The sequence below is a fragment of the Oncorhynchus tshawytscha genome, linkage group LG16, assembly GCF_018296145.1.
Source record: "Oncorhynchus tshawytscha isolate Ot180627B linkage group LG16, Otsh_v2.0, whole genome shotgun sequence".
NCBI classification, from domain to species: domain Eukaryota; kingdom Metazoa; phylum Chordata; class Actinopteri; order Salmoniformes; family Salmonidae; genus Oncorhynchus; species Oncorhynchus tshawytscha.
This window is the reverse complement of record NC_056444.1, coordinates 58,274,914-58,295,232: the sequence shown is the minus strand read 5'-3', so window position 1 is coordinate 58,295,232 and position 20,319 is coordinate 58,274,914. Positions and strand designations below refer to the sequence as shown.

The 20,319-nt window shown below is 42.5% G+C and overlaps 2 protein-coding genes across 4 annotated transcripts; both read right to left on the bottom strand.

Annotated features, from left to right (window-relative positions):
• Positions 1–660: 660 nt before the first annotated feature.
• Positions 661–5,572, bottom strand: si:rp71-17i16.6 (uncharacterized protein LOC100148415 homolog). Of its 2 annotated transcripts, XM_042299414.1 has the most exons (6): positions 5,447–5,570; positions 4,678–4,911; positions 4,246–4,365; positions 2,173–2,270; positions 1,514–1,611; positions 661–1,331 (listed from the first exon to the last, which is right to left on the bottom strand). In XM_042299414.1, the coding sequence occupies exons 3-6, from the start codon at positions 4,350–4,352 to the stop codon at positions 1,119–1,121; spliced, it is 516 nt and encodes a 171-aa protein (XP_042155348.1). In that variant the 5' UTR covers positions 4,353–4,365; positions 4,678–4,911; positions 5,447–5,570; the 3' UTR covers positions 661–1,118. The 2 variants fall into 2 exon arrangements, 1 of the variants encoding a protein (XP_042155348.1); XR_006079080.1 differs by having other exon boundaries at positions 2,173–2,287; positions 4,678–5,572.
• Positions 5,573–9,812: 4,240 nt separating this feature from the next.
• On the bottom strand, positions 9,813–17,234 carry si:rp71-17i16.5 (phosphatidylinositol 4,5-bisphosphate 3-kinase catalytic subunit gamma isoform). Of its 2 annotated transcripts, none has more exons than XM_024375563.2 (11): positions 17,068–17,234; positions 14,859–16,861; positions 14,413–14,478; positions 14,018–14,243; positions 13,723–13,817; positions 12,576–12,722; positions 12,348–12,438; positions 12,130–12,260; positions 11,805–11,916; positions 10,661–10,818; positions 9,813–10,505 (listed from the first exon to the last, which is right to left on the bottom strand). In XM_024375563.2, the coding sequence occupies exons 2-11, from the start codon at positions 16,851–16,853 to the stop codon at positions 10,248–10,250; spliced, it is 3,279 nt and encodes a 1,092-aa protein (XP_024231331.1). In that variant the 5' UTR covers positions 16,854–16,861; positions 17,068–17,234; the 3' UTR covers positions 9,813–10,247. The 2 variants fall into 2 exon arrangements, with proteins under 2 accessions (XP_024231331.1, XP_024231330.1); XM_024375562.2 differs by having other exon boundaries at positions 14,859–16,866; positions 17,068–17,233.
• Positions 17,235–20,319: the final 3,085 nt, after the last annotated feature.

Sequence of the window (20,319 nt, the reverse complement as noted above, 5' to 3'; positions counted from 1 at the left end):
ATAGGTCTGAATTATACACTTCCGTGAAGTCAGTGGCAGTATTGGCACAGTTAATAAATGATGGATGGACACCATCACACGCACCCCTCTCCCACCACCCATCTCCCTTCCTGCTTCAGGGATGTCAAATTGTGGGTTTTGGGGCTGTAATTTCACAGAGCTGTACTCTTCCAGGTGATTGATGCATGGCAATGGTTAGGGAAAATTGACCACTGTGAAATCTAAAGTAACTTCTTACTTTCATACTCATCGTGTTTGGCTGCAATCAGACGTTTATGTTTAGTGTGTTTATAATTTGGGCCTGCATACCACCAATCAGGAGCCTGGTATGGCGGCTCGTTGCCCTGAGAACTGGAGCAGTGAGTAGTAGGATTCAATGATGTGTCTATAACAGAGGTCAGGGGTCATTGGAGAGTGCTGAGTTGACATATTTCCGGTTCCAGCCATGGATGCACAATCACACTCACACACTCTTCCACATCCAACCATACAAGCACACAAACATACAGTATAAAGCAATGCTCTTGAGTGAAGATGCTTCATAGGTCTTTTCATTCAGCTGAAAGTTTATGGTATCCACTTAGATTACATTTAGGATCAATATGGGGATTTTGATTGATAATACTTATTATTATTTTGGACATTGAATGATTCAATCAATTACAGTTGCCACTTGTCACTTTTAATTACAAACTCACAAAATAATACACAGTTTCGCAAATAAAATAATTACTATTTGTTGAAAACTATGAGTGGAAATTATAGAAATGCAATTTTGAAAGTACAGCTTGTCATATTAAAGTGAAAACTACCAGCATAAATTCAACTAAACATTCATCCTCTTAATCTGGGACTGCCCTCTTGTGGAAGATTTGTCCCAGCATTACACACAAATTCAAATTTCACTGACACAAATGGATTTTTGTTACAATATGAATAACACAGCATAAGCACATTTAATAACACAAATATAAAAAGATACATGATACTCTGACTCAAGATTGGTCTCTACATCTGATTTAAATGATTTTCAATTCGCAAGGCTTTTGTAAGTAGTTATAGTAGTTATATTACCAATAGTATAAGCTAATGCTTATTTAATAATGCTAGGTTTCCCTTCACCTGTTTATTTGTGAGAGAGGTAGGTAACTATGTGGTCCCTCAAGCTCCTCCAGGTCATCTAGGAGCAGAGCAGGATGGTTGAGGGAGAGAACATGGGCAGAATAAGCCTGGTGGAGCTGGGCCAGGTTGAACATATACCTGACCCCTGCCAGGTGCTGTAGGTGACCCCGCTCTCTCTGTACATCCTGGTTCACAGAGGCTTTCACCAACTGTGGACAAAGGGACAGGAAAGTGAAGTCATTAGCTGTCTATGAGAAATATCAACCTCAAACATATTTTGTTCTGCATTTTTATCCCTGACTTTTGCTGACAATGTGACCCTGACCAGGAACCGCTCAGGGGCATTACTCATTAGTACTTATTAGCCAGTGTAATGAATAATTAGCCTGACCTCAAGAGACTCAGATTCCTCCTCCTCCTCAAGGTCTCTGAGTCGTCTGGTGGAGTGTTCTCTCAAGGTGTCCCACAGGGCCTCAGCACTCACCTCATCTGACACACAATCAATCAATCAATCAAATGTATTTTATAAATCCCTTTTTAAAGCTCATTTACATCAGAGCTTTAACGATCCCCAGCCTAAAACCCCAAAGACCAAACAATGCAGAGACAGAAGCACAGTGGCTAGCAAAAACTCCCTAGAAGGCAGGAACCTAAGAAGAAACCTAGAGAGGAACCAGGCTCTGGGGGTTGGTTCTTCTGGCTACACAACACAATAAATACATAACACAGAGGCACACTGGTCACATGAAAAGCTACATACAACACACTGCAAGACACTAGATGGCAATTAATACATTAGCAGCGGGAATTAGTCGGTTGAAACACTAGGCTGGATAATGGGACTTTTCAGAAAGGTGAAATGGTGGACCTCACAGTGCATGCTTAGCTGGGCTGTACCACTTCCTCCCACTCCAGTTAGAACACACTTGAATGCCTTCTGGAAACGTTCCAACCAGTTGCACCACCAAAAAAGGGGACATTTGCATACATAATTTGCATACAACATTGTCACCTAAAAGGGAAGATGTACTTTTGTATTATAACAGTTACCTCCCATGTTCTTCATCAGTAGTGTGTACCAGGTGGGTGAGGAAGTGTGGACAGGAGATGGGTTGAGGAAGTACTCAGCTGTCTCCTTCCCGAACAGCCTACCGAGAGACAGCAGCTGATCAAACAAACACATACAGTGGGGCAAAAAAAGTATTTAGTCAGCCACCAATTGTGCAAGTTCTCCCACTTAAAAAGATGAGAGAGGCCTGTAATTTTCATCATAGGTACACTTCAACTATGACAGACAGAATGAGACAAAAAAATCCAGAAAATCACATTGTAGGATTTTTTATGAATTTTTTGCAAATTATGGTGGAAAATAAGTATTTGGTCAATAACAAAAGTTAATCTCAATACTTTGTTATATACCCTTTGTTGGCAATGACAGAGGTCAAACGTTTTCTGTAAGTGTTCACAAGGTTTTCACACACTGTTGCTGGTATTTTGGCCCATTCCTCCATGCATATCTCCTCTAGAGCAGTGATGTTTTGGGGCTGTTGCTGGGCAACACGGACTTTCAACTCCCTCCAAAGATTTTCTATGGGGTTGAGATCTGGAGACTGGCTAGGCCACTCCAGGACCTTGAAACACTTCTAACGAAGCCACTCCTTCGTTGCCCGGGCGGTGTGTTTGGGATCATTGTCATGCTGAAAGACCCAGCCACGTTTCATCTTCAATGCCCTTGCTGATGGAAGGAGGTTTTCACTCAAAATCTCACGATACATGGCCCCATTCATTCTTTTCTTTACACGGATCAGTCGTCCTGGTCCCTTTGCAGAACAACAGCCCCAAAGCATGTTGTTTCCACCCCCATGCTTCACAGTAGGTATGGTGTTCTTTGGATGCAACTCAGCATTCTTTGTCCTCCAAACACGACGAGTTGAGTTTTTACCAAAAAGTTTTATTTTGGTTTCATCGGACCATATGACATTCTCCCAATCTTCTTCTGGATCATCCAAATGCTCTCTAGCAAACTTCAGACGGGCCTGGACATGTACTGGCTTGAGCAGGGGGACACGTCTGGCACTGCAGGATTTGAGTCCCTGGCGGCGTAGTGTGTTACTGATGGTAGGCTTTGTTACTTTGGTCCCAGCTCTCTGCAGGTCATTCACTAGGTCCCCCCGTGTGGTTCTGGGATTTTTGCTCATTGTTCTTGTGATCATTTTGACCCCACGGGGTAAGATCTTGCGTGGAGCCCCAGATCGAGGGAGATTATCAGTGGTCTTGTATGTCTTCCATTTCCTAATAATTGCTCCCACAGTTGATTTCTTCAAACCAAGCTGGCTACCTATTGCAGATTCAGTCTTCCCAGCCTGGTGCAGGTCTACAATTTTGTTTCTGGTGTCTTTGGTCTTGGCCATAGTGGAGTTTGGAGTGTGACTGTTTGAGGTTGTGGACAGGTGTCTTTTAATCTGATAACAAGTTCAAACAGGTGCCATTAATACAGGTAACGAGTAGAGGACAGAGGAGCCTCTTAAAGAAGAAGTTACAGGTCTGTGAGAGCCAGAAATCTTGCTTGTTTGTAGGTGACCAAATACTTATTTTCCACCATAATTTGCAAATAAATTCATAAAAAATCCTACAATGTGATTTTCTGGATTTTATTTCCTCATTTTGTCTGTCATAGTTGAAGTGTACCTATGATGAAAATTACAGGCCTCTCTCATCTTTTTAAGTGGGAGAACTTGCACAATTGGTGGCTGACTAAATACTTTTTTGCCCCACTGTATATACACACACACACCATGCCCTCAGTATATCAACCCATACTTGCATCACACAAACAAACACTTCCGTCCAATTATATTGCCCACATTATATAAAAGAGCAGTGTTGTGAGGATTGTATGATACCCACAGAGATTAATTCATGCATTCTGAAACAATACCCTGAGAAGACATACAATTCACACCCATAAACACTAATTCACTAATAATTATCTGTAAGTAAACAGATATAATTGGTACATTTAACATCCACACAGTATGCATATGGTTCCAATTTACTGTATGTGCAGCATACAGATCTACACTCACTTACTTAAACCCAAAGAAACACATGAACATCCAGTACCTGTGCAGGTAGAGGCAGTAGTCCTGTTCAGTTCCAGCCCCAGTGTTTGGTTCAGACGGGCTGTGACTGCTCCCCAGAACATCTGTCTCAATACCCTCTGTGCTCATATCGACAGGGAAGCTGAACAGGCACAGGGATGGAGTCCTCAGTCAACACCATATTATTTGGTTGAAGGTATTAGTTATTTTCTGTCATTTCCAACTCATCTGTCTTCTATAATCTATACACAGCGTAACAGCAACAAAGATAAACATCAAAGTCATCACACATCAGAGATCGTGCACTCCCTCATCTCTCCCGTCTACAGGAAGAATTACACAATCAAATCCCTAGCTGTTCTGTCCTCATTTAACACTGTGCTCATTATCACATGAAATAGAGAGGTGACAGGACCTCACCAATTCAAACAGATAGCTAATATGTAAAACCTACCTCTGTATTAGGTGATGAAAGCTGCTGTGCGGGGCCGTGTGTGTGTGTGCGCAGTTTACTGCTGGGCTGTTTTCAACGAAACAGAGAAACGCCTCTGTTTCACATCAGTGGACACTGTAGAGACACTGCATCTCTCAGCAGCTCCACAGGGCCCTGTTACTCTAGGGGCAGCGGGTTGTTGTTACGCCCACAGAGAGGTGATGGTTGCCAGGCTGCGGGGAGCACCTAATTCCCCTTGTTGGAAGAGAATACAAAAGCTCTCCTGACTCTCAATCACTCTTTCACTGTCTCACATCCTGTCAGATGGAGGGACCTCCATCTGACAGGATGTGTGTGTGTGTGTGTAAGTCTGTTCCAGTCTAATTATTAACCAAGACTGCGCGCCCAAACTCGCCCTGTTAATCCCAAACCAATCACTAGTCAAAAGGTAACAGAATAAATACATTCGTGAGAGACGACAAGAGATGGGGGTGAGAAAGTAATCTTACATTACGGGCTGAGTGAGACAGAAAGCCTGATTGGAAGAAAAACACGACAAGCAGTGAATACCATAATTAAATCAATTCAGAAACAGAACGAAAGTAAGAAACCACTAGTCAGATTTGTCACACACGTAGCATACAGACTATCACATGCAAACACTCTGCTTTGATCCACTCCATTTTCCCCATGCCAAAATTGTTGTGGCATTAAATGTAACCGTTTCAACTAAATGTTAGACCAGTAATGACATATCTCTGCCCCTCTATAAATAAATTAAAACATCTACCTAGCCCTAGGCAGTGTTGCCATAAAATGAGATTCTGGAGATAGCTGGAACAGTTTGATGGCTGAGGTCTCCTTTTCTCTCTGTGTTGACTAAGAGGTGCCATGCCCCTTCAACATAACTGATTTAAAATGGTGCTAGAAAGCCCCAGTCCACTCTGAACACCAGAGGAAATCAGTCATGCTGGGAAAAGGCAAAGGTCGCAGATCCCAGGCAGCATCTGTCACATCCCTGGAAAGTGGAAACAGAAGGCCAAATAAAGGCCAGCAATAGTCTAAACAAAAATGTGACTATATAGTCGGTAAAGAAACGTATGCCCATATAATAGTGTCTTACAATGAACTGTGTAGATGTTTGATGATCATGATGTTTGTATTACCAATAGAGAAGATTTAGGCAAATGGGGATACCTAGTTAGTCGTACAACTAAACGCATTCAACTGAAATGTGTCTTCCGCATTTAACCCAACCCCTTTGAATCAGAGAGGTGCTGGCAGATGCATTTCTCTCAATGTTATGTCCTATAATTAACAATACTTTCCTCATTAATATTAAGTCATTTTGGCTTGGCTAATCTATCAGTGGCATTTCCCTCCAAAATATAGGCTGATTGTGGGGCCTTCCGTACCCCTGCAGTAGCCCCCCGTCATGGGGGGGGGTCAGAGGACGCTGCACCATGTCATAACAGGTTAGCCACGGGCCGATGCAGCTCAAAGCAGGGACCCTGCAAGAGAACACGACATTGAAGAGGAACATACACACCATCACATACAGTATATATTCATGAACTTTCCCATTCCCTCTGGTAATGACATACAGAAACCAAGGGCATCCATGTAGGTGAACAAGGAGGATTCATTCTGGAAGGATGCAAACAATGAGAGATCTGAGGATGGAGAAAATCTAAAGAAATCTATGGGGCTCATTATTCTCACATAAAATATAATTATGTCTTGATCAATCACTCAACTAGTTCATTCTGATTTCATTCTCGATCTTCACCTGTGCTCATATTAATGGATATTCACAGGCAGTGTCTCGCCCCCTAATAACATGCCCCACCACTGCCCCACCCTGGGGAGCGTTCTCATCTCCACGTGGTGACAAAGACAGGTTGTGATGGGGGAGGGCAGGAGATCTAGGGCAGTGATCTCAAATTATAACGCCCTGGCTACCAGCATGTCTAGCATAGCATAGTGCACAGTATATCATTAGGACAAACCCATTTAAAGTGACCATCAAGACTTGATTATTACTGTTATTTAGCCAGTAGCTATAACATATTTAACAAAATGATGCAAAAGTAGGCTACATTTTTCATAATAATTGCACATAGATTGAAGGCTGCTAGGACAAAACAACTGAGAAAATTCTGACAACCTAGTAATTACACACCATAGATATTTCAGTCAAAACAGATCTCTCCTCTTATGCTGTCAGAAATAATGGCACGTAATGGTTATTTAGTCTTTTTAATCCTTCATACACGGTATATTGGTCTACATCCTGTTCTGTGCTATTTAATCATTGAAAAGAAAAAAAGTAACTTCGGTTACTCTATGTCCATTAAAAAAAACTATTTGATTTGCACCCAAATGCTGTTGTTATACGTTAGAAAAGTGAGTAATTGGACCGTGACTCTCGTCATTCTATCCTTGTTTCATATATCTATAGATGGAACATCATTTGTGAAACAGAGAGGGAGATCAATTTCAACTTGGCCTCCGTAACTTGTCCATCATACCTGTCCATCTCTCACAAGGAGCAGTGACCACCATGTGAGACCTTAGAGGACCTTCACTAAACACACCCCAGCCTTGGTTACTCTGATTAGTTTCATATATCTATAGTTATAATCCTACCTTTAAGGTTAATCTCTCACAATAACCACCATGTGAGAATCCTCTAGAGGCCATGACTATAATCAAACAATCAAACAAACAAACCCTTGTAAGGAAGACAGTGGAGGAGTATTGATTCAAGGAAAGCAATCAACTCTAAAACAACAACACCCAGCTTCAGTTTCTCTCAGACAGCCACCTCCTGCCCAGTACAGAGTCCAACACCCTGCACAAAGCCGCAGCATGCCATGGCAACACACACTGTGCCACCCCTGTGACTCACACACATTTCTTGCTGGCACACCGCTGGTTATTGTTCTGAGAAAAGCCCCTGAATGGTGACCTAAAACTGAACTATCTAATGAACGGCACCTCTGTTTTAATATCCAGCTCAATGTAACTCTGTCAACGTGCTATGGCGAGAGGATATAGTCCTTCTTGCCCATACTGTTACTCTTCTACATGGATGGACACCCATAGACTTCAATTACTAAATACAACCCCATTTTCATATTTCGCTATAACTGGACATCCTGGAAGAGAGACATGTACTTACCCCTTGATGTAGTAGGCAGAGTGGTGGCGGTGGTGTCTGAGCTTTGTCTGGTGGCGTGGGCAGGGGGCACCCAGTGCAACAGAACAGGGCCAGTGCCAGGTCAAACCACTAAGCAGCTCTGACACAGTGACACAGAAACACTACACTAAAGGGAGAGAGGGGGGGGGGAGAGTTAACGAGAGGGACAATATAGAAAAGGACAGTAGAGAACATGGAAGAGATGAGGAAAACTAAAAACTAGTATTTGTGGGAAATTGTTTCAAAGGAGACAGATATATGGATGAAAAAGGCGATGAAGGAGCGAGCTAAGCAACCAGGATCGTTAAAAGAGAGCATCAAATAGAGGGAGGAGGAGAGTGAGTAGAGGAGGCAGGACAATGCTGCCCCCCTTCACTACACCACTGTACCCCTAAGTGCCCTAGTCCTACTATCACATGCAGGCTCTCTGTGAGGCTCCACCCACACAGCTTTAATTAACTCTCAAAATGAGGGTTTCTGAGAAACAATCCCTGTCTGCATCATGATGCTATGCTGCCATATTGCCTGTCACTACAGTAGGCCTACACATACAAGTGACGGACAAACATGTACACGAATAGATTAGACCCCCTCACACACACTACATTGTATATCTGTACTAACATACATGCATAACCTCACTATCTCTCACTTCCTTTAGTCACTTTCTTTACTAACACTCATGGTCAGAAATGAATGGTCCATAATATATTGTGTCATTCTGGAGTCACTTTTATTGTAAATAAGAATAGAATATGTTTCTAAACACTTCTACATTCATGTGGATTCTACACTGAATAAAAATATAAATACAACATGTAAAGTGTTGGTCCCATGTTCCATGAGCTGAAATAAAATATCCCAGAAATGTTCCATATGCACAAGAAGCTTATTTCTCTTAAATTTTGTGCACACATTTGTTTACATCCCTGTTAGTAAACATCTCTCCTTTGCCAAGATTTTCCATCCACCTGACAGGTGTGGCATATCAACAAGCAGATTAAACAGCATGATCATTACACAGGTGCAAATCAAATCAGCACCTTGTGCTGTGGACAATAAAAGGCCACTCTAAAACATGCAGTTTTTTCACACAACATAATGCCACAGATGTCTCAAGTTTTGAGGGAGAGTGTAATTGGCATGCTCACTGCAGGAATGTCCACCAGAGCCCATTGCCAGATAATTGAATGTTCATTTCTCTATCATAAACTGACTCCATTGTTGTTTTAGAGAATTTGGCAGTACGTCCAACCGGCATCACAACCGTAGACCACGTGTAACCACGCCAGCCCAGGACCTCCACATTTGGGTTCTTCCCCCTCGGGATCGTCTGAGGGAGCTGTGGTCCTGAGGAGTATTTCTGTCTATAATAAAGCCCTTTTGTGGTGAAAACTAATTCTGATTGGCTATGCCTGGCTGCCAAGTGAGTGGGCCTATGCCCTCCCAGCTCCACCCATGGCAACTGTAACTGAGTAAAATCTTTGTAATTGTTGAATTATTATATTTTTGTTCAGTATACCATGATTACGGAGTCTTGAATGAATTGTGATGAGAGAGAAAGTTATTTGTGTGAGACAGACACACAAATATCAAACCCCCAAGACATGCTAACCTCTCACCATTACAATAACAGGGGAGGTAGGCATTTTGGGGGGGGCTATGTTATTTGCGTGTCTATGACTTTCTCCCTTATCATTATTCACGATTCATTCAGGATTATCTGTAATCATGGTAGCATCCACATTAATGTAGAAGTGTTCAGAAACATATTATATTCTTATTTACAATAAAAGTGACTCCAAAATGACACAATACATGATTTACCATTCATTTCTATTGGGCATAAAATAATCTGAAACACAACCAAAACAAACAGCAAATGCACCCAACAACTTTTTAGAGTCACATGCTTGATGTAATCATTGTGTGCTGGGAATACGGGACCCAATACTAAACTTTAGACTACTTTAATACACATAAGTAATTTTTTTCCAATAATTTGGTCCCCTAAAATGGGGGTACCATGTAGAAAAAGTTCTGTCATTTCTAAACAGTTCCCCCGATATATTAAAGCTGACAGTCTGCACTTTAACCTCATAGTCATTGTATCATTTCAAATCAGATATCATGAAGGAAGTAATACATTGTCCGTATGCTATCATACCAATTTATTCGAATCAACACAATTTATTCTAGTCAGCTGGAGCATATCGCACAGGTGGACAACAGCAACCCTCCCTCATGCAGGATTTGAATTTGGCCTGACACTTGAGTACTTCATCCTGTCAATGCCAGTCTGTTGTGTAAAACCTGATTCTGTTGGGTTTAAAAACAAATGACAAAATCATATGAATCTCAGGCATAAATGGGTTTCTGGAAGTTGGTTCTACTTAATGCCAGCCAACATGTGGATCCACCAGTTGGCTTGAACTGTCCAGCCCAGTTCCTCGCACTTTGCTATCTGCTGGTGGAAGTGGTCCCGTGCGTTGTCCTCCCCCTTGTCGTCCTGCAGTGCGTCCCGGAGGTAGCGCATGTCCTCTGCAGCACTGAGCTCAGGGATCCCCGTCAAGAGCATGAGGGAGAAGAGGGTCACCAGCAGGCGAGAGTGGGAGCGCAGGGACAGGTAGGCCTGGGTACATGTGTCCTGCAAGTGGGGAGAGAATAACCACTCGTTTGACACAACCACACAAACATACACTAACTCAGAAGACAAGGTTAGACAAAAATAATAAATAACTCCAACAGTTATTTAATCTTCACATTTAAAAGAAAGTGAGGAGCTTCAGATAGGCCGCTTACCCTGAACTTCTGGAAGTAGAGACTGGGTTGACCTTTGATCCTGCCCATGACGTAGAGGAAGTCAGGAGTGAGGACAAAGGGGACCCTCTCCCTGCTAACCCCCAGGAACCGTTTGGTGTTCCCCAGGATATGGCCAAAGTCAATGTGAAACAGATTCCCTTTGGAGCAGAAAAACATGCTTTACATTGATAACACTCCACTCACCATATCAAGAGGACAGTGAATCAATCAACAAAATGTATTTTATAAAGCGCTTTTTACATCAGTCGTTGTCACAAAGTGCTTTACAGATACCCAGCCTAAAACCCCAAACAGCAAGCAATGCAGATTCAGAAGGGACAGGACATGAAAAAAAGACAGGATGTGAAAAAGGACAGGCTGTTTCATTGAGACTGATGACCTTGCCTTGATTTTTTTTTTTACATTGCAGGTACTGCATGTTAAACGTTTTATAAAAAACAGTTGCCACTGGCAACTAAATGTACATGCTTCAATCTGCTTAGAATACATACAAATGCTCATCTTTATTTTGGTGTTTGAATACTGAGCACAAAATAGATTTTGTCAAACAAAAAACAGATAATGCAGAAAAGGTGAACCTGACATGAGTGAAAAGGTCACCAAAGACGTTAATCTACTGCTGTGTTACTCAACCATGTTCCCTTAAGGCCCACTGTGAATGTTTGAACAGCTTGGCAAAATTAACTGCAGTTAGTACATCTAATTGGTGCACTAATTAGTCACACAACACACAAATGGTTGATGACAAAACAACAACAAATGTACATATTTTGAACCATTATAATTATGTATATTGGTAAATTTTTTCAAATTTATGTTAAGGATTCTTGTTAATGGAAGTTATTTGTCAAAATGAAAACATGCATAGTGCAATTCATTGGATTCAATTAGGTTGTCAGTATCGGACTAGGCTCTAGGGCTGCTAAAACTAATTAAAAACATGTAAGAGCATGTATTAAATTACGTTTATTTTTGCCTCTCGGCCTCTTTTGTATTCCTTTTCATGGTTTGAGTGCGAGTACCTAGAATGCATTCATCACATTTTGGGGGGACACTCTTTTATGCTGTGTCTTCCATTCTTCTTTTCTGTTAGTGAAAGGTAAAATACTATTCTCATTCTTACCTTGGTCTGTAATCATGATGTTGTCATTGTGGCGGTCCCCTATCCCCATCACATACGTGGCCACGCAGTATCCAGCACAAGAGTTAACAAACCTCTCCATAGCCTGATAGTGCTGAGATTAGGTAGGAGAAGGTCAGGGAATTGTAAAAGCATGAGCATAAAATGTCACAATGTCACTGGGCAAAAGCGAAATGACTTCTGTACAGTCTCTCATAAACTACTGTATCATGTCTAAGATTGAAAAGGGATTCGTGGAGATAGGAGGTATAGCTATTGATCCATATTGAAATTAGGGAAGAAATTGTGATATTTATGTGTTATTTACAATCTCTTGGAGTGGACACTTCCCCCTGAGCCACTCAAACAGGGCATCGTTCTTGAAGGCTCCTGTTGTGCCTCCTTGGATCCTCTGCAGGGCAGCAATGGTGACGGCATCTCTCACAATCTCTATCATGCCTGAAAACAGATAAGTAAGTGGTTATCAATGATTGTGACACAGTGCATTTTCAATTAGAGACTGAATATTGAACTATTGTTAATGACCTATATTGTATCCTGTAGAGATGCAACCATAGGGCACAAGATTCAGATCCAGTGATTTCTCCTGCCATATAGAATCCATCACCACCAGTGTCTGGAAACATCATACAAATTGATCAATCAAATATAATCAAACATTACCTAACAATGAAATAAAAATATGTTTTAAGTTATATAATCACTTTTTAAATGTCGTATTTTCCACCAATCATTGAGCTAGTCTTTACTCACCTGAATCACCAGCATGTCCTGTCGGAGGTCATCCCCCTGTTTGAAGATGATGCCTACAGGGGGACCAGAGGGGCATGGAGAGTCCATGGAGGAAAACTCCAGCCACAGAGGCTTCTTCTTGGAGGCCATAACCTTGCACCTGTCCAGCTAGAGTTGTGGGGATTGGAGGATTGGGAATGGGATTGGCCAGAGGGAAGTGACTGTTAACATATTATAATATGAAATGACAACCAACAACACTATTTATTAAAGGTCATGAACAGTCAAAATCATGTTTTTCATGAACCAACATTGGAGAAGGCCAACACCAGAGAAGGCCAACACCAGAGAAGGCCAACATCGGAGAAGGCCAACACCAGAGAAGGCCAACATCAGAGAAGGCCAACATCGGAGAAGGCCAACATCGGAGGTGTGTTTGCAGAGGGGCGTGGTTTACATAGCTAGTTAGCTACTCTACTGGTGCCAAAATTTGACTGTAGGGTGTCAGCAAATATAATTAAAATGTTACACTTCATCTATGGCAAAGATACTTATGTTTCCCTTTTGATTTGTGTCTAGTGTTTGCTAGTTACTGGCTATCTAGGTCTTAAGCCAGCATGGAACAAAATAGGAGGGAAGGATGGTTCAAAATTTAACGCAGTTGTCATGTCAACATATCCATCACTGCTGCTGTAAACCGCATAATAAATTGTCAAATTGGAGATATACATTTTTTTACACAATTGATGCAATTTCAATGTTGTTTGAGTTGCTTTGTTAATAACCAAATTTGAATGACAATTTTACTGCAACATTGCTCACTACACTATATCCAAGTTTCTTGACATAGGCGTTTCAAAGAGCTGTCAGTCAATGCGAGCTCATGAATATAAGCTCCACACCCACTCAACCTGTCTTTTCAAACTTCCTGGTAGTGAGTCATGAGAGAAAAAGTACTTCAAAAGGATATTTTACATGGGAATCAGTATCACTGTTTGGGACCTTGAAGATAAATCAAGTTCAATTTCACCTGAGAACTCATTGAAGTTAGAGTGTAAAATACATGGGGGGTTAGAATCACAGTAAGTTGTTTTTGTGACCCTGACAGCAACAACACATTCTGGCTAAAATGTCCCTTCCTGCCATACAGACACTGAATTAACCTTACCAGGATTCTGCCTGCTCTGATGCGTGGGTCAAAGGGCACTTGGAAGTCTGATGGGAGATTACATGTCCTCAGGAGCTCCTGAAGTTTCTGGGCAGCTGGGGAACAAACAATCTGTTACCAGCTTTATATGATTCGATCAAATTTGATTTTATAACACTCCAAAGGCAAGTGTATGACCATTCCAATGTTCACAGCAATATATTTCTTCCACTCTGACCCAATGGAATTTGTTCTATTTATATTCTATGACATGTTCTATGTTCTACATCCCAGTGGAGCCAGGCCAGAACCCCACCTGTGGATGGGAGGTCCGTCTTGTCAGGGTAGAGTCTCTTGACCACACTGGCCACCTCATGTAGTGCCTCCACAGCCTGCACCTGGCTGATGAAACTGCTCAGCATGGCCTGGCCACAGCCCAGCAGGTAGGCCTCTAGCACCACAGCCATACGCTGACGGAAGAACGGGCAGCCCTCCACCTCACTGCGCAGGTACCAGAAGAAGAAGTGGCCAATCCTCTTGCTCTGTACGCCAGAGGAAAGTCAATTGAAGTATATCTTACTATAGCTAATGTATGTTATTTATGCATTACCAGCATAGCAGGGTACAGGTTCACTCCCGTGACCCCAATAAATCACAGTCAATTACTTCCTTGGAAACTAAAACATAGAAGTTCACACACAGGTCACATACTCTGAGAGCTCTTTGGATGAGGAATCTAGCCAGGAAGCTGTCATGGTAAGGCTCCACTTTGAGAGTCTATGAAAAGAGAGAAATAATAACACAATACTGTAAACAAACATCCCAGTGTGCACAGTGAAAACTATGTCCATGTTTGCTGAGCAACATGAATGAGTGACTTCTTGGTAACAATTGTTACTCCTTTGTATTCTACCAAACAAAATGTTATGTTACGTGCACCAAATACAATGGATGTAGACTTAACAGAGAAATGTTTGCTTACAATACAATTGTCCAGTTCTAAGAAATACCAGGTAATAACCAGGCTGTAAAATAACATGCTACCCATAGATATCCTATAATTAAAGACTTATTTCAAATAGTTGTTTTCAATGTACAGAAGGACAAATCAATCATTTGATTCCATCTATTACATATTTGTCCCCTATTCAACGTACCTGCACCAGCTGCAGCAGATACTTCAGCATCTCATCATTAGACAAGCTCTCCAGTCTCTGGACAGCCAGCTTCCTGACCCTCTCATCAGCAAAGTCCACACTGAGCAGCTCCAGGGCCACGGAGACATCCAGGTCTGGGGGTTCCCAGTGACTCAGCAGCCAGTGGACATCCTGCACAGAGCTGGGTCTTAGCCAGTTTACGCTGCGCAGGAACTGGGGGAGGTTGGAGGCATACTGGACACTCTCCTCCCTGAACCTCCTCAGACGGGCCCTGTCTGTGGTCACTGGGGACGAGGAGGATCTGGCAAACGTGTCGCTCGCGATGGGAGACAGGCTTTTATCAGATAAGCTGGAGTTGGGTGAGGATGAGGGGAAAGACTGACCAAGAGGGGAGCAGGATCCAGGGGAGGTTGTGCTGTGAGGGAGAACCACAGGGAAACTGTAGCGGTCCAGGAGGAAGGTGATAGCCATGGATTCTGCCACGTCTGGGTTGGTGGCAGAGGAAAGCTTATCCGCCTTATAGGTAAAAGCCTCTTCCTCCAGCTCGGGATAGGCCCACATGTGAAGGGTGTGTGGCCCTTGGCTGAGGACGGACCTGTGGTCTATCAGAAGGAGATTCACAAAGTACAGCAGCTTTCCCTTCCCTCTCTGGTAGTCTGGAGCTTTAAGACCAGAGGCTGGGGACTTGAATTCCTTTGTTGCGGCGCTATCATGGGTGCAAGCATTGATGGTCAGGCCCAGCTTAGCTCCACGGGGAAGATCCCTGAGGAGGATATCAAACTCCAACCACTCGTTCCACAGAACTTCATCAGCAAAGGCCTTGGGTGTGGAACAAACAGAGGTTACCACCTTGCTCCCGTAGAGGATAGAGGCCTCCACGTGGATGAACTGAGGAGGCTTGCCAGGGGGTTGGGGTATGTCGAAGCCCAGGAGCTTCACTCTGAACTTGCGGTTGCAGTCCCAGAGTGAAATCATGAGGATATCGTCCACATCCTTTCCCTCCAGGGCCAGCTCCTCATGGGAGCTGGAAAGCCCAGTGAAGCTGTCCACAAGGGGCCAGTCTTCGGCCCTCACAGTGTCCTCATCAAGCTGCGCCATGGGGACCACAGACAGATGAAGCGCCTGCATGGACTTCAGACACTGCCGTACCCACAGGGAGTCAGAGAAAGGGAAGTCTCCAGAGAGGAACTCCTCCCTGCCACAGACCTTGAGAACCATGTCACCAGACTCACATTCCAGAGCATGGTCTACCATGATTTCTCGGAAGACCTTTATGAGACCTTCAGGTGTTATATTAAAATCCACCTTTACACTGAAGCACACGCCATTGTGATGCATGGTGACTGATATCTTTCGGCTGAGCTGTTCCTCCTGGACTTTTGGGAAGGGGGCTGAGGTGGTCCATGGCTCTGTTGCATAGGCCCTGGCATCCCGCCTTCTTAGCTCTTCCTGGCGTGGAGAAGCCAGCTTCCTGCGTGTGAAGCTGAGCTCACCGAGCCTATTTGCTGCTACTGTATCCAGGTCATGGCCAATCAGGTTGACCAGGGTACGGTGGTGGCTCTGCCTCTCCTCTGTGTCATCTGGCTGAGGCGACACCACTATGCAAGCTACCTGCCGTCCCCGGGAGTCACGTGACCATGGTACATCCAGAGTCCGGAGAACCTGGCAGTCGTCAAAGATCTCATACCAGTCCTCTCCCTTGGGGTAAAGCAGTATGAACTTTTCAGGGTCCAACAGGCTTAATGGATCGGGATGGCAGTTCAGCTCTTGAGTTTGCATGCAGATACGAAGACGTAGCTGATGTACACTGCATTGTGCTGGTAGCCTCGCCACTACCTGGACTTTCTCTTGCCTCTCCCCAGCCTGGAGGCCCTTACCTGGGCGTAACTCACAGATGAACTCCAGGCTGTTCTCAGAGCAGCTGGCTCCAGACGTATCTGTTGCAAAATCTGCATATTCCCTGATGCCTTGACCAGAGTTCGATTCAGTCGCCATTCAATCTCCTAGTCTAACAAGAAAAACAATGATCTAGAATTAAAAGCTTTTCTCGTTTTGATACTGTGCATTAACTGCACGCTCACAGACACACAATGGCCTACACATAATTCCCACCTTTCAATGAGACAGTTAATCTGAAATTGTAGATTAGAATGACATTTTACTTGATGATAGAAAGCTTTACTTTCAGATGAACTATAAAAAATCTCACCTGAACAGATTTGTCCTTCCTAGTTCCTTTACCACAGCAACAATGAATGACTGACTCTGTGTGTACGTAGTTAAATAAAAATGTCCCCTTCTGTAATTCTTGGATACTTCCTCATTCCTTTTGAGTTGCTACCCATAAGTCAAGTCAAAGAGAAATAAATCCTTGTAATGGCCTGATAAGGAGTTCCTCTACTGTGGTGTGATAAGAGTTTACTGTAAACTGATAGGTAACCTAACAGAGGAAGCATTACCAGTAAGGTCCCTGTGGATTGAAACATGCACGCATGAAAGTACAGAGACAATAACAAAGCATTTGTACATTTGTGTAAACCTGTTTAGCTTGTTGTTACTCATAGCTCAAATGCTTTCCATCCTGCATGCAAAATATTTTTTAGTTAGTGTATTTTCATACTTGGTCCCTTTCAGCCAATTTGTGTGAACTCAGCGCAGTTCTCTTAATTTTTTGTGCAGTGTGACCACTCCAAAGGAACTCTGACTAATCAAAAGAGCCCCCGAAGTGAGACCACCAGTTTGGTTCCGAGTTCGGTTCGCTTGAATTCCTCGGTTCGGTTCCCTTTTTTAGGGCAATGTGAACACAAAGCTCATCAGATTCACTTGTCATTGTTCCCGTACCCAGAGTGTGAATTACGGGAGAGTTAGGTTCCTGAATATAGACATGAGCTCCTCTAAAGGCAACAAAAGTCAAACTTTGTGGAGGTCTCTTTGAGTTGCACCCCACCCATTCTTCTTCCCTCAGAACAGCCTCAATACATCAGGGCATGGACTCTACAAGGTGACTAAAGCATTCTACAGGGATGCTGGCCCATGTTGACTCCAATGTTGACTCCAATGCAGTTTGGGTGGTGGACCACTCTTGATACACATGGGAAACTGTTGAGCATGAGAAACCCAGCAGCGTTGCAGTTCTTGACACAAACCGGTGCGCCTGACACCTACTACCATACCATTGCACCATTCTCCCTCTGAATGGCACACATACACAATCCATGTCTCAATTGTCTCAAGGCTTAAAAATCCTTCTTTAATCTGTCTCCTCCCCTTCATCTACAATGATTGAAGTGGATTTAGCAAGTGACATCAATAAGAGATAATAGCTTTCACCTGGTTAGACTATGTAATGGAAAGAGCAGGTGTTCTTAATGTTTTGTATACTCAATGTAATTCGTACTTTGCCTGCACCACACTAGACTACTGCAACACCTTTCCCCTTGCCATAACCCCTCACATTGGTGCCACAAAAGAGAGAAAATGATGATGTGCTCTTTTTGGCTGTTGATTGGTGATTGTCAAGGATGAGCAGATATTCCAAAATATATGCGGGGCTTTAGTTCAAGATTACTTGTTTGCAATGTGTGATCTATAGGCTACGAGAGCTTCATACGCTGTTTATTGATTGTGGGGTTTGAATAGTGTGAGAAGACAACAGCATATTTGGTGAGAATCACAACAAAGGGTGCAACGTCAACTCTTGCTCTTCAAGGGGCAGTAGCCTACATTGGGAGTACAATTTTCAATAACAGCCTTATTTAATATGCAGTTATGATTCTTCTATTTGTTCTGAGATTGATTATTTTAAAGAGGACTACAGTACATGTGAAAACACCCTCTGTGAGCAGCGACCACACTATCACCTGATCGTACAAGGGAATGAATGAAAAGGAAAACAGACACAGTGAGAATGCCTTACAAATGGTTACATTGTAGCTAACAATTGCAGCTGTCAATGTACATTTAGATTTCTAATGTATTCATCTTATCTTTTTTACATGTTGTCATAGTGCTCCTGATGTAATCACTTCAACTTCTAACATATCCTGATAATAGTGGTTGAGAATCCACTATTAACTTACTTTATGGCTTCAGGAGATGAATTAGAGTACCATGGTAACAACACAATACAGCCCCTGGCTTATACACTGTATAGGCAGATGAGGCAGATCTGAAATGACCTGGGGTCTGTTCTTGTCTTGGCTCTCATTTCTCACATTGTTCTCAAATGACTATAGCATTAAATTAAGGCAAGTCTTAAGTTCATCGTCAAATGTTAGCCGAGTCTTGTTTGGCCAGCTTTATGTGAGCCAGTTTGAGACTACAGAGGCTGGTAATAAAAACTCTTAAAGATCGGACCCTTTAAAAAAAAAAAATTACGCCTAAAATGACATACCCAAATCTAACTGCCTGTAGCTCAGGACCTGAAGCAAGGAAATGCATATTTTTGATATCATTTGAAATGAAACACTTGAAGTTTGTGGAAATCTGAAATTATGTAGGAAAATATAACACATTAGATCTGGTAAAAGATAAAACAAACAAAAAAACAGTTTCTTCCATCATCTTTGAAATGCAAGAGAAAGGACATACAATAAGATAGGATTCAATGTGTATTTTAGATGTTGTCCACAAGATGGCAGCAGTGTTTGTGCAAAGTTTCAGACTGAACCAGTGAAGTATCAAATCTGCCAGGAGTATGTCCAAATTTGCCGAATTGGTAAATTTATACATTTTCAAGTGCATAACTATAGAGAACATACAAAAATGCTATGGTAATAAAAAATGTAAGTTTACACACTCCCAGGAATGTCATTCATGATGTATCATTAGCTTCCCTACAGAAAATACACATCTAGATGGCCGGGCGGGGTGGGTGTGGAGCCAGAGACAGCAGTGGGGTTAAACTGTAGAACCCAGTTCCTACATCTGAATATAAAAATGTATTTTATCTCTGGGACCCTCAGGATGACAAATCAGAGCAAGATTACTGAATATAAGTACATGATTTACCTTCAGAGGTGAATGTATCAAACCAGTTGCCGTGATAAAAGTGTTTTGTTGTTGTGAACTATCCTCAAACAATAGCCTGGTATTTTATTTCTGTAATAACTACTGTAAAATGGACACTGCAGTTAGATTAACAACAATTTAAGCTTTCTGCCCAATTAAGACATGTCTATGTCCCAGAAAGTTGGCTGTTGTATACAACATTTTCTAGTCACATTATCGCATATTGAGCAACAACCATCCCAGCATTAAAACCTCCTTCAGAGGTTTTAATACCCATTTAGCCAGTACACTTTTAGCTAACTCCTAACCTTAACCCCTAGAGCTAGCTAACTTTAGCATTAGCCACCTAGCCACATAGCTAACTTTAGCCACAACTAATTGGAATTCGTAGCATATTGTACCTTTTTTAAAATCCGTAATGTATTGTATGAATTACAATTTCGTAACATAT